Consider the following 13,278-nt stretch of genomic DNA (forward strand, 5'->3'; position numbering starts at 1 on the left):
CGCTTTTAGAATTTTTCTAGTATTTTTCCCGTGCTGTGCGCTCCGTCCCGAGTGCATAGACACCACACTTGTCCCCATAGGAGCACTTTTGCGAAAAAGCATCGAACCGAGGCTACCTAAGCGCTCCAGAATTCGATAATAACATATCATAGTTGAAAAATTTTTTCTGGAAATTCGCTGTTTTCTCGCTGTCCCTCGTTGTCAAAGTTGTTGTCTAGTCGCTCCATACAGTTTAATATAGTTTTTGCACCCCTCACCCCTTTCTACCCCCCGTTGCAAGTAGTTTTTTGTTATTTAAAAATCTCAAAAATTCTCTCGTAAATTGTCTTTTTTCGTCGTTTTTTCTTCTTGAATTAGTTAGTTTTCGTCCCCTCTTGTCGTTCGTCTACCTATCACCCCCCTACCCCCGTCAACCCCCTGAATTTTGACTACTTACCTACTCGTAATCGTACTATTTCTCCCCAATTTTCACCCCCCCCTGTCGCTTTTAGAATTTTTCTAGTATTTTTCCCGTGCTGTGCGCTCCGTCCCGAGTGCATAGACACCACACTTGTCCCCATAGGAGCACTTTTGCGAAAAATTTGCCCGCCCACCCGCCCATTTTTCTCACTGTATAAGGTGGAAATTTCGAGACCAAAAATTTTTATTTTCGTTTTCGCACTTTTTCGTTCTGAAATTGATAGTGCTGCCCCTCAGCAGCCCCCCCGTCAACCTCTTACTCACCTTTTCTCCCCCAGTTATCCAAAAACTCGAATATGATCCTAGCACGGTCACCGGTCAGGCGACCCGTCAACTTGCCGTCGGCGTCAGCCGAGGCTCGAAAGGCCGATTCTGCGGCCCCTCAGGCATCCCCCCCGTCTTCAGGCACGTCATCCACTGACTTCCACCCAACGTGGAGACCAATAGCAGAGTCAGACTCCTCCAGTCGCAGCTGCCACGGCAGCACTTTGGATGACAACTCAGTATTTACCTCGTTACCTCTTCCCCAACGTACCCAGTCGAATGTCGTGGCAGAAGGGGCTGATTGTTCGGAACGAGTGCAAACTCTCGCACTGGGTATAGTCAGCACCCTAAGGCAGGCTAAATCTGTCACTGCCGATATGAGAAACAGAGCCATCGACTCAGCTAACCAAATCGCTTGGCTAGCAGGTAACTCAATGGCCCGCCGCTTAAAGGAGATCGAGGCAGAATCCGCTGCACACAAACAGGAACTAATGACCGTACGCAGTGAGCTTGGCGAAATTAAGGCCCTCATAGCGAGTAACAAAGCGGTAAATATTGGTGAAGGTGGACAGTTAGATCTTAACTCAGCATTCACGGCTTCAGCTCTTGACCCCTTAATGAAGGAGATTCGCACTCTGAGGGAGGAGCTGACCAAACGGGAAGACGTCTGTTCCGCAACACATGTCACCAGAGAACAGTTAGACAAGATTCTTGGTGACAAAATAGAAGCTATCAAAGCTGATATTTCCACAGCCAAAACGGCTATCCTGGACATGAGAGAAGCCAGGCATGAGGAAGTCATCTCTCTGATGCATGAGCAGGGAACTGCGCTTGATGCAGAAGTCGCTCTCAAAGAGATCAAACAGCAAATTAAAGAAGTTCGAACTAAGGTACAAGAAAATACCAAGGCGATTGATCGTGCGGAGCTACAAAAGGCCAAGAAGCCAACCGAGCCGTCTACTGTAACTACAGCATCAGTTGTAGAACCGAAACCTGTAAATCAGGCTAACAAAAATAAATCCCGTCGTCCAACCAGTTATGCCGAAGCTTTGAGCAAGCCGAACTATGCGGTTTTGATCGAATCGGCTGACCCCAGGAAGACGTCTGAAGACGTCATAAACCAGGTTAAACAGAATGTTAACGTCATTGATTTAGGCATTGGCGTTAACAGGGTCACAAAAATAAAAAACCAAAAGGTTATCATGGCTTGCGGGTCTCAAGAGGAACGTAGTGCACTTCAGGAGGCGATACGCCAAAAGTGCACACAGATCTCGGCGAGAAGTACGAGAGATAGACTTCCTCAGATCAGGCTAGTAGGAGTCATAAATAGCCTCACCGATGCAGAAATTGAGAAGGCGGTCACGAGTCAGAACCGACATCTCCTTGGCCCTCTTCCTCCTAATTCACAGGCCAGGGTTCTACGCAGAACCAAAGGCAGAACCCAGGAAGTCAAGAATGTTACTCTGGAAGTGTCACCGTCGATTTGGAAAGCAGTTCAGGGACAGAAGCTCCACATCGGCCTGCAATTGGTGCCTGCAGTCGATCAGTCGCCTCTGACCCAGTGCTACAAATGCATGGGATATAATCACAGGGCGGCTGAATGTAATGAACAGATCAGATGTGGGCACTGTGCCCAAGAACACGACACTAGAGTATGTCCCAATAGGAACATGACCCCCCAGTGCTGTAACTGCAGAAAGGCAAAAAGAGACCTTGAGCCTCATCCAGCATACAGCCAAGACTGCCCAGACTGGCAGAAATGGGATGGCATAGCAAGGGCTGCTGTCCTCTACTGCTAAGGGCGTCGATACAGTCAGGGCAACAAACGCCCAAAACCCGCAGGAGAAACTCAAAATAGCACAGATAAACCTTGGAAGAGGACACTCCGCCACACAAGAATGCCTCAGAGAAGCCACTCAGCAGGGTTACTCTGTCTTGCTACTTCAAGAGCCTTACGTTGGCTCCAAAGGATATTTGAGTGCTGGCAGTAACAGTCGGATTATACAAAAATTATACAACAGAAGCCACCCAGTAAGGGCAGCCACTGTAATATTAAATCCGAGTCTACGCATAGTCGAAAATCAAGATTGGATTACAGAGGACATAGTTGGACTAAAAATCGTTGTAGGTAACGAAGTATTTACTGTCATAAATGTCTATCTAGATAAAACGCACGACATAGATCAGACTATGAACTCTCTCCGTAAAATAATAGATTCGACTGGAACTGCCAACCTCATAATTGCAGGAGACGCCAACGCCAGAAGTCCATGGTGGGGCTGTGATACCGAGGACGAACGAGGCAGCAAGATAATGGACACATTTGCAGAACTCGGCATGGAAGTCCTTAATCAAGGATCCCAGCCGACATTTCTGGTGTATCGACAAGGACAACCATGTCAGAGTATCATCGATATTACAGCTTGCTCATCGCAGATCCTCAACTTAATCGCTGACTGGAGAATAAACCCAAACCTCTGTACCCTATCGGATCACATCCCAATTACCTTCAACCTCAAAGCCACAACGAGCCTGGATACAACTTCTAACTCTTCCACACGCGTATTCTTTACTGCCAAAGCTGATTGGACCAAATTCGAAGAAACATTCACCAATAACCTCGAACAACAGAACATTACCATTGAAGCAATACTAAACATAAATAATACGGCTGATCTAGAAAATCTAGCACAGAAATATCACGATGCGCTAACTAGTGCTTGCAACGATTCCATCCCTAAATTACAAAGTAAAAAATCTATAAATAGTGCAAAGTGGTGGACTTCGGATCTCACTAAACTAAAAATAGAACTAAAAAGATACAGAAATAGAATAAAGAAGGCTAATCCTAACGCTCGAATTTTTGTAGTACAAGAATATATAAAGAAAAAAGAAGAGTACAAGAAAGAAATACAGCAGGCCATTACAAAAAGCTGGAAGGAATTCTGCACAGGAGAAGAAAGGGAAACGGTTTGGCAGAGATCCTATAGAATAATAAAACACTCAAGTAAATCTGTCCGCGAAAGTCTGTTAATAGGAAATGATGGTACCACTCTCTCGGCGGAAGAGTCTGCTGCCTTATTAGTCAATACCTTTTTTCCCGATGACGATCCCACAAAGGATAGTCATGAACATGCCCAGATTAGAGAAAGATCCAGCGCAATCTCATCTAAGAAACTTCCTATTGACAGACAAACCACTCTATTCACTGAACAAGAACTGCGAACAGCATTACAGCACGCCAATTCTAAAAAAGCTCCAGGGGCGGATGCTTTTACTGCTGACATCTGCCAAAAAGCCTATAGGACAAATCCAGAAGTTTTGCTAGCTATTTATAATCGGTGTCTCCTACTGAGCTACTTCCCTGTAATATGGAAAGAGGCTCACATAAAGGTCATTCCCAAACCTGGTAAGGACGACTACCGCATTCCCAAATCATATAGGCCAATAGGTCTTCTATCATTGTTGGGGAAGACTTTAGAGAAGATGATGGCGAAGAGGCTACAGTGGGACCTTACTGATCGGGGCTCTCTACACCCCAACCAGTATGGATTTCTCCCACAAAGGAGCACGGAGGACGCGTTATACGACGCATTAAACATAGTAAAAGGCGCCATAAAATCCAAGAAACTGGCAGTAATGGTCTCACTCGACATTCAAGGGGCGTTTGACAGTGCCTGGTGGCCCGCTATTATCACAGAATTGAATTCCATGGGAATAGACGAGGACATATTGCAGCTGATAACCTCCTATTTGTCAGAAAGGAAAATTACAGTTAACTACTCGGGCGCAACCCTAAGCAGAAAAACAAATAGGGGCTGTATCCAAGGATCGGTCTGTGGACCGATTCTGTGGAATGTCCAATTGAATCAAGTACTCGAAGCTTCCCAATACGGCGGAGTTCACATTCAAGCATTCGCAGATGACATACTCCTTATAGCCCAAGGTTACACTGGTGAAGAGGTAGAGAGAAACCTAAACAAAGCGCTCTCGAAAATACTTCAGTGGGGCAATAAGCTTAAGCTCAAATTCGCCCCACACAAGACGCAAGCGGTTCTCTTTACCAAGAAATTAAAATACTACACTCCCAGACTTATCATGGATGGCACACCGATCGAGTTGCAGGATGAGGTAAAGGTTCTCGGAGTAATTATAGACCGAAACCTAAACTTCAACTCGCATATTCGCACTGTCTCTGCAAAGGCTCTTAATATCTATAAGTCTGTATCAAAGATGGCTAGGGCACAATGGGGCCTAAATCCCGGTGTCCTCAAACTAATTTATCAATCTGTTGTGGAGCCGACTATCCTCTATGCCGCTAGTTGCTGGGCCCAAGATACATCGAATCATTCGATAGAGAAAACACTGGACAGAATCACCAGGCTTTTTGCCATAAAAATATGTAAAGGACATAGAACCACCTCGTTCTCCGCTAGTGTGGTGCTTGCGGGGATTCTTCCCCTCAAACTCAAAGCGAGTGAACAGGCCGAGCTGTACTTAATTAAAAGGGGAGAATCTCTGGACGCGCTGCCTGGCAGGGAATTTGAGAGCCGCACTCCCGTCTCCTTACTACCGCATCCAACTAACAGAAAAGGAATCACCTTCGAAACTATAAAAAATCAAACAGAGTTGGAGGACGCTATTGACAACAATCGGCCGAGTTTTTATACTGACGGAAGCAAGATAGAAGGCAAGGTTGGTGGCTCTGTCTCATGCTGGCTCGATGGCAAAGAAGTCTTTGTAACCACTTTCCGCCTAGAAGACTTTTGTTCTGTATTTCAAGCAGAACTAGCAGCAATACTTAAAGCCATTGAAACAATGTGCAGAAAGCCGAGTTTAAAAGTCGCAAATATTCTTAGCGACTCAAGATCAGCGCTGGAAAGTATTGCAGACCCATGTCCACTTCACCCCCTCACCATGAAAATCAGGCTAAAAATTCAGGAGCTGTTAGAACGTGGTGGGAAAGTCCACTTCTATTGGGTGAAAGCTCACATAGGAATAATCGGTAATGAGCGTGCGGATGACCTCGCCAAGACAGCGGCTCTGAAAAAGAAAACAAGGCCCATATATGATCGGTTTCCTCTAACGTACGCCAAGAAACTACTAAGGGAAAAATCACTTGATAAGTGGCAAAATTTATACACAGAATCCAACACAGCAGCCATAACAAAATTATTTTTACCAGATGTTCGCAAAGCATACAAAATAGTCAAGGCAATAGATATAGACAACACAACAACTCACCTTCTCACCGGACATGGAGGAAACCGATCATATCTTCATAGGTTCAAATTGACGGATAACCCCAACTGTCTCTGTGACAACGAAACACCGCAAACCATTCAGCATCTAATGTTTGACTGCCAAAGATTTTCTAAAGACCGGCATGAGTGTGAGATGAGAATGGATGCAACATTATCAGAGAACAACATAGAATATATATTCGAGGACAATCTAACTAGGGACATCTTTATTAAGTTTGCAAAGTCCTTATTGCGAGTTATAGCAAGAGAGAACGGAGCGCGAATAGTGGACTAATAACTGGATATGACAAAAATTTTATAGTATATAGATAGTTTACAACTTATACACATTGTTCCAATTTTACATATGTACAGGTTATACACATATATACATTTATATATACATATATAAAAAAAAAAAAAAAAAAAAAAAAAAAAAAAAAAAAATCCTCAGTTTCATGCACAGTTAATAATAATATAGTCAAGAAGGTTGTCGCAAGAAAAATAGCGACAGAAAACATAGCTTTCTCAAAAAAAAAAAAAAAAAAAAAAAAAAAAAAAAAAAAAAAAAAAAAAAAAAAAAAAAAAAAACCTAACCTAACCTAACCTAACCTAACCTAACCTAACCTAACCTAACCTAACCTAACCTAACCTAACCTAACCTAACCTAACCTAACCTAACCTAACCTAACCTAACCTAACCTAACCTAACCTAACCTAACCTAACCTAACCTAACCTAACCTAACCTAACCTAACCTAACCTAACCTAACCTAACCTAACCTAACCTAACCTAACCTAACCTAACCTAACCTAACCTAACCTAACCTAACCTAACCTAACCTAACCTAACCTAACCTAACCTAACCTAACCTAACCTAACCTAAACCTAAACCGCAGGTTATTTTTGGTTTATGAGAGAATATCATCAAATACCGAGTTACTGCGATATCGACTTCTATATTTCATGGGGCGCCATCTAGTTTTAAATTGTTGCATTGCGTCTCTGCATTGCTGTTATCACGGTAATATTGCTGTTTATTTAGTTTAATTTGATTGACATCTCGTTTTTTTTTTTTTTTTTTTTTTTTTTTTTTTTTTTTTTTTTTTTTTTTTTTTGGTGAAAAGTGAAATGATGATGATGAATGTAGTGATGATGAATGGACAATGGAATGGAGGTGAAGTGAATGTGATAAATGTACTAATGAGAGGTGAAGGCTTAGTGATATTAATATGGACGCAAGTAATCTTTCATGATCTTAGTAGCTTTAAGTTTGTTGATAACGTATTTTCGCAAAAGTTTCAAATGAATCCATCATTAACCGTCAACTGCTCCGGTACCTAGAAGAGCACCAGCTGATCTGTGATCGCCAGTACGGCTTTCGACAGGGACGTTCGGCCGGTTATCTTTTAGCTTACTTGACACACCGATGGGCAGTGGCAATCGAGAGTAAGGGAGAGGCCTTACGAGACGATATTTCATGCCAGAACACCGCCTGAAATTATATATAGCCCAAGTCAGGCCGCATATGGAATACTGTTCTCACCTGTGGGCAGGAGCGCCACAGTACCAACTCCTTCCGTTAGACCGCATTCAAAGTCGAATTATCGATAGTCAACGCCTTACTGTCCGACTTGACCCATTGAAACTGCGCAGAGATGTTGCATCTCTGTGCATCTTCTACCGAATTTATCATGGGGAGTGTTCTGACGAATTGTTCGGATTGATACCTGCTGCTGATTTTCACCACCGTACAACCCGCCACAAACTAAAGTTTGTGGCGAATATATAAAATCTGGGCGGAGGTGGGGGGGAATCGCAGTTTTTTGCAAAGCTTTATGAGTAGCTTCGCTAATAACTTACCAAGCACAGACAAAAGATCAATGGGACGGTGGGAAGAAATGTCACTATAATCGGACTTATTCGGTTTCGGAATGATTTTGACTAAAGCTAGCTTCCATTGTCTAGGAAAATGCTGCAATTCAAGACAACGATTGAGAATGTCCATGATGAGATTGGGCTATGCTAGGGCAAATTGCATGCATATATTGGAGGTCAAGCCGTCCAAACCAGGCGCTTTTCTAAGATTCATTGTTTTAAGAGTTTCCAGTACTTTTCGACAACGAAAGGGAAGGGGGGGAAAGGGATTCGTCAGGAGTATCAGGCAGGTCGTTGGTACATTGTCTGAGGGGGGGGGGAGAGATTCAAGTGTATCATCAGGATAGAAGTAGTCAAATAGGACCTTGGTAGTTTGTTGCGCATCAGTGGTGTGCTCTCTACCGAGATTGAGAGTGATAGGGGGGGACGCCGAGGTGCAGTTTCCTTGAGGTTTCTTTCAGTTTTTTTTTTTGCCCTGACGGTTGTAAAATTCGCGGAAGTTAACCGTCGATGCATCTCTAAGTTCTTGCTCATACAGAATGTGTTTGGCATGGGTTTCGTGAGATAGGCGGTCAATTTCATCCTGCGACCGCCGGAACCCTTGGGAGGCATGAATTCCCTGCAAGCCGCACGTCAAAGTAATAATAAACAAAGAAGCAATTGAAAAGTCCGTTAACAAGCCAAATAATTAGTTAAAAAAAAAAAAAAAAAAAAAAAAAAAAAAAAAAAAAAAAAAAACATTTGTAAACTTGCACAAAGGGATCGTATATGATACTTCTAATGATGTCATTTTAGCTAAGTGCGAGTGAGACAGCGTCCTCACGTCCCTTTTACTCAGCTACCTGAGGGGCGCTTTATGATTACGGTTGCACTTGTAGTTACTATCTGAGAGTAAACTTTTTAATGCCATATGAAATAATTTTATTTCGTTTTTGATGAAATTTAATGTAATATTTTAGTCCTCCCATTTTAATATAATTATTTTTTTGACATGAAGCTCTGGCCGTAGCCTGGTGAAATTTTACAAATAATAAGTTCATATAGTAGACAAGTTTTGAAATGGGTCTCTAAGTATTTTGTTATGTGATTTTGTAGAATTAAACTCCTCTAAAGAAATAGTAAGAAATCATCGAAACATATAAAAAAAAAAAAAAAAAAAAAAAAAAAAAAAAAAAAAAAAAAGAAAAATAATAATAAATCGTCGCACGAAAATTATCTCGTGTCAAGTTCATGATAACTTTACACAGTCTATTTTCAATTTGCCGCCAAACCGTAAAACAAATGACAAACGAATAAATTATATACTCAGTATTATGCGTAAAGAGTTCCATTTTTTAAATTTTAACATTTTTTTTTATTTTTTATTTTTTTTTTATTATATTGCTTTCAAGTAGCCAGTTCTAAAATTTTTTAGTGTAGCCCTCGTACCAGCTTAGTCCTCTTAATGCGGCCCAGAGGCATGCCATCAGAATTGGCGAAAATCTCAGGTTTTTTTTTTATTGTTAATGGAATGATAGTGTCCCGCCTGCGTGACAATTATTAATCACAATGGTTTCCAGGCGGGCACCGCGTGAAGGTCGACCTAATACCGGGCTTGTTAGCAATGAAGTCATTAGTCCCCATTACTAACAATCCCTTTCCCCCCGACGATCCCAGGTTAACAGGCCCCTTAGTTTAAGACGAGACTTTGCTTCGTTCTGCATCTTGTGCCGCCTGTATAACGGATTGTGTGTTCTGAGGAACACTTCAATATGATACCTACCGCTGCCCTTCGCAATCGTACCGCTCACCATCGGCAGGGACTCCATCTCCACACCTTACAATCAGAATAGTCACACACAGTGCAGTTTCAGAGGAGCGCGCCTCCGCGTACACTCAGGTTGTGGAATAATCTTCCTGCTGAGGCTTTCCCTAGAGACTACGGCTTGGGTTTTTCAAAATGCGCCTATGAAAGTTTTTTTTTTTACGGGTTGTTGACCCGTTTTTTTTTATTACCCCGTTTGCCATCAAACGGGCCTTGTTTGTTTGCCATACATTTGCTATGCTTGTTTGCCGCAATAGATCTATAATATATATATATATACAAAAAAAAAAAAAAAAAAAAAAAAAAAATTTTTGTCAAGCAAATGTGTTCAAGTTTGTGTTAATTGTGTAAATAGAAAACGTTATATCATCATCGTATCAGCTGTTATTTGAGGGTACTATTTGAGGGGATTTGGCTACGTAGGCTAGTAGTCGCTACGCTTGGTAGATGCGTTGGAAAGCGCAGTTTGGCTTTTGGTGATGTTTTAAGAGGGATGCCCATTCCTCGATCATTAGGTTCCCTTAGTCGCCTCTTACAACTACCGAACGAATTCTTACGGCCCATTCTATGCCGGAACTACACGCCAAATATTATATAGATATGTCATATTATAATTTCAGCCATTCTCCGTCCACTGCTGACCTCCCAGTCCCACATAGACTGCCATATGGAACGGTGCTGAGACACCTCCTGGTATATTATATAGAGTTCAATGATTCCAAAGTCGTCAAATTTGTTAGTTATATACGCAATACGCAAATTATATTTGGATAAATTTATTTATAAAAATCAGATAAATATTATAATAAAACTAAAGACACAATTAAATAATTTATTTATCTGAGAAGGTCGCGTTTGTCTCTTAGAGCTAAACGTCACATTTAATAATTTTTTTTTTTGTATTGAACAGCAATCTTTAGAATACTATTTACAAAACGATCTCATTACTTGAATCATTAATAAATATTTATTTAACCATACAGTAAGTCGGTGTTTATTTTATTTTATCCAGTATTTCCGAATTATTTGCTAGAATTGTACAATGTTGGTATACATGCTCCAATGATCAAATTATGTATGTACATAGTTATATACATATCTATTATAATATAGTAAAACGTCGCTAGAATCACTCTTGTCAATCAATGTCTTTTATCACAACACAGAGAGCTATCGATCTGCCTACCACGTAGCCAGTCCAGTATCACGATCAGTAGGTAACTATTTTATTTTCCGATAAACATCGAAAAAGATTACCAACGATTTATTGGTCATATTTATATTATTATATCTAATACTTATCAATAATTCGTATTCGTGTAGCGAACATTTCGGTTTCACCCTCAGAAATGAACGCGTGCATGTCCGTTCCAACGAGCGGCGGAGGGCGGTGGCGCGTCGGATTGCAGCGAAGCGCTGGTGACTTCGGTGAGCGGCGCCGGGTAGTACACAGTGGGCGCGGGCGAGGGCGCTCGCCGCGGCCGTCCCGACACGCTGCCGCTGCCGGCGCCGCTACCGCCGCCGCCGCCGCCGCCCGCCGGCCGCGCCGAGCGCGCCTCCGACCGCCGCAGCGTTCCGTTGCGCGTCATCCGCATCGACACACGCTCGCCGCACGATGCGAACGAGTCGTCGCGTGTGTGCTCGGGAGAGTCGCGGCGCCGTAATCTTCCGGCGCAGAACATTTTCAAAAATACTCGTTGAAATTTCTCTCCGAATATGACGTAAATGAGAAAGTTGACGCTGCTGTTGATCGTCACCATCAAGTTACTAGTCTTCACTAGCGGATCCAACTTTTCGAGTTGATTTTCTAGGAAGAGCTCGAACGAGTTAGTCACCAGCGGTAGCAGATTGCACAAGAAGAAGACGAGCACGACGACGAGTAGCATGGTGGCGAGCCCGATCTCGCGGCGCTGGACGCGCGATAGCCTGGCGCGCTCGGCCTGGGCGCGTCTCACTTGCCGCACGATGCACGCGTTGAGCGCGGCGAGTGCAGAAAAAGGGATGATGTACATAACGATCAGATACATCCAATGAATGTAAATTGCAACGTAAGCTTCTGTGCGAAATTCCCAGTCTGGCTTTACGCAGTATATCAACTCGCCGTCGTCAATACTAGTATACACCTCTGCTTCGAAAAATTTTGGTGCATTGTAAGCGAGCGCGAACGCTGCAGTCCCGAGAACGTACCAGCGCGCTCTCGACGATGTGCATAGTGCTTTCGCCCGAAAAGGATGACAGACTGCCACCCAACGCTCCACAGTGACAATTAAGGTTAGATATACTGACATAGTCTGAGCAGCATTGGCAATAGGGTACGCGTACGGCGTTATATGTGGACACACGTGGTAATAATAATATCGTAGCCGTCCAGTGTACGGGTATATGGCAGTGAGGCCGAAAAGCAGGATGGAGGTGAGTATGAGCACGGTATCGCAGGCGGCGAGCCCGACCAGCAGACAGTTGACAGAAGAGCGCATTTGCGGCCGGGAGAGTACCAGCGCTGAGAGCCCGTTGCCCAGCAGGCCCCCGGCGCCGATCGCATTCAGTAGCACGCCGTGAACCACGAACCGCACCAGCTTGTCAGATTCCTCTACGCCCAGATCCGATTCGCAGCCCTGGATCGACGGCTCCGACGTGTTCTGGCTCATGTTGCGCCCGCCGCCCGCTCCGTGCTCGCTCCTGCCCGCATTCTCGGCTCAGCTCAACGTCCAGCCGAGTCACGCGCACACGCACACGTACGCGCCTTCCGGTTGCTGGTCTCGATCTGAAAATAAACAAATATTGTGCTATATACCACTACTGACTGACTCTTGGCCACAGCAGAATATCAGTGTTTTGCTCTTTTAAGGGCAAAGCAATAAACTGAGCTGTGACCATTTTGTGTTACTATGGCACACGCATGAAGGAATGTTAACAAAGGAGATTGTTAGATTATGTATTTTGTTTTTGTATTTTTGTTTTTTTATTTGTGCTTTTTTTATTTTTATTCTTTTGTCTCTTTTGCTGTGTATTACATGTATGTTTTTTTTTTTTTATTGTAATTTGTGTGCTGTAAGTAATGCAAATAAATTGTCTATCTATCTATCTATCTATCTACTCAGTAAAATCATGTTTCTTCAAAGAAGTCCTGTTCTAGTGGTGTTTAGTTTTTTTGTCACCCGTCGAGATGGGTCACAAAAAAAAAAAAAAAAAAAAAAAAAAAAAAAAAAGAAAAACTATCTGGATCAAACTAATGGACATCTTCACTATTTCCACCAAGACGTATTATATCTTTATATTATTATTCAGTTCTAGTCAGAAAGATAAGGTGTCCAGTGCAAAGAGTCAAGTGTCAGTAATTGCAATTAAAGCATGACATGGGCAAAACAGTATGATAAAAGTTTTTTTTTTAATATTTTTTTTTATACAACTTAGAATGGCAAACAAGCTAACGGCCCACCTGATGGGAAGAGCTAAACGTCGCCTATAGACATGAGAATTACCGTAGACGTAACAGAGTATACTGTTTCGCCCATGATAACCCCATGCGTTGCCATTCCTGAAGACTCAGGTGTATTCCTCCGTACTCAGTAAATTCACGCCATATCCCACCCTTCAAACCGAAACACAGCCATGCAAACACAGCTGCTT

The 13,278-nt window shown here is 42.8% G+C and overlaps 2 protein-coding genes across 3 annotated transcripts in view; one reads left to right on the plus strand and one right to left on the minus strand.

Annotated features, from left to right (window-relative positions):
- The first annotated feature begins 755 nt into the window (after positions 1–755).
- LOC128200797 (uncharacterized) lies at positions 756–6,261 on the plus strand. The gene is made up of 2 exons (XM_052895359.1): positions 756–2,375; positions 2,497–6,261. Exons 1-2 carry the CDS (start codon positions 756–758, stop codon positions 6,259–6,261), a joined length of 5,385 nt encoding a protein of 1,794 aa, XP_052751319.1.
- Positions 6,262–10,466: 4,205 nt separating this feature from the next.
- The window catches only part of LOC113522928 (FMRFamide receptor-like), a 106,399-nt gene continuing 103,587 nt past the window's right edge, over positions 10,467–13,278 (minus strand). For both annotated transcript variants that reach the window (XM_052895362.1, XM_052895360.1), the window contains exon 4: positions 10,467–12,412. In XM_052895362.1, coding sequence (XP_052751322.1) covers positions 10,992–12,296 — 1,305 coding nt within the window. In that variant the 5' untranslated portion in view covers positions 12,297–12,412 and the 3' untranslated portion in view covers positions 10,467–10,991. The remainder of the gene's footprint in view (positions 12,413–13,278) is intronic.

This window comes from Galleria mellonella, unplaced genomic scaffold (assembly GCF_026898425.1).
Source record: "Galleria mellonella isolate WM207_F2 unplaced genomic scaffold, CSIRO_AGI_GalMel_v1 utg2721, whole genome shotgun sequence".
NCBI classification, from domain to species: Eukaryota; Metazoa; Arthropoda; class Insecta; order Lepidoptera; family Pyralidae; genus Galleria; species Galleria mellonella.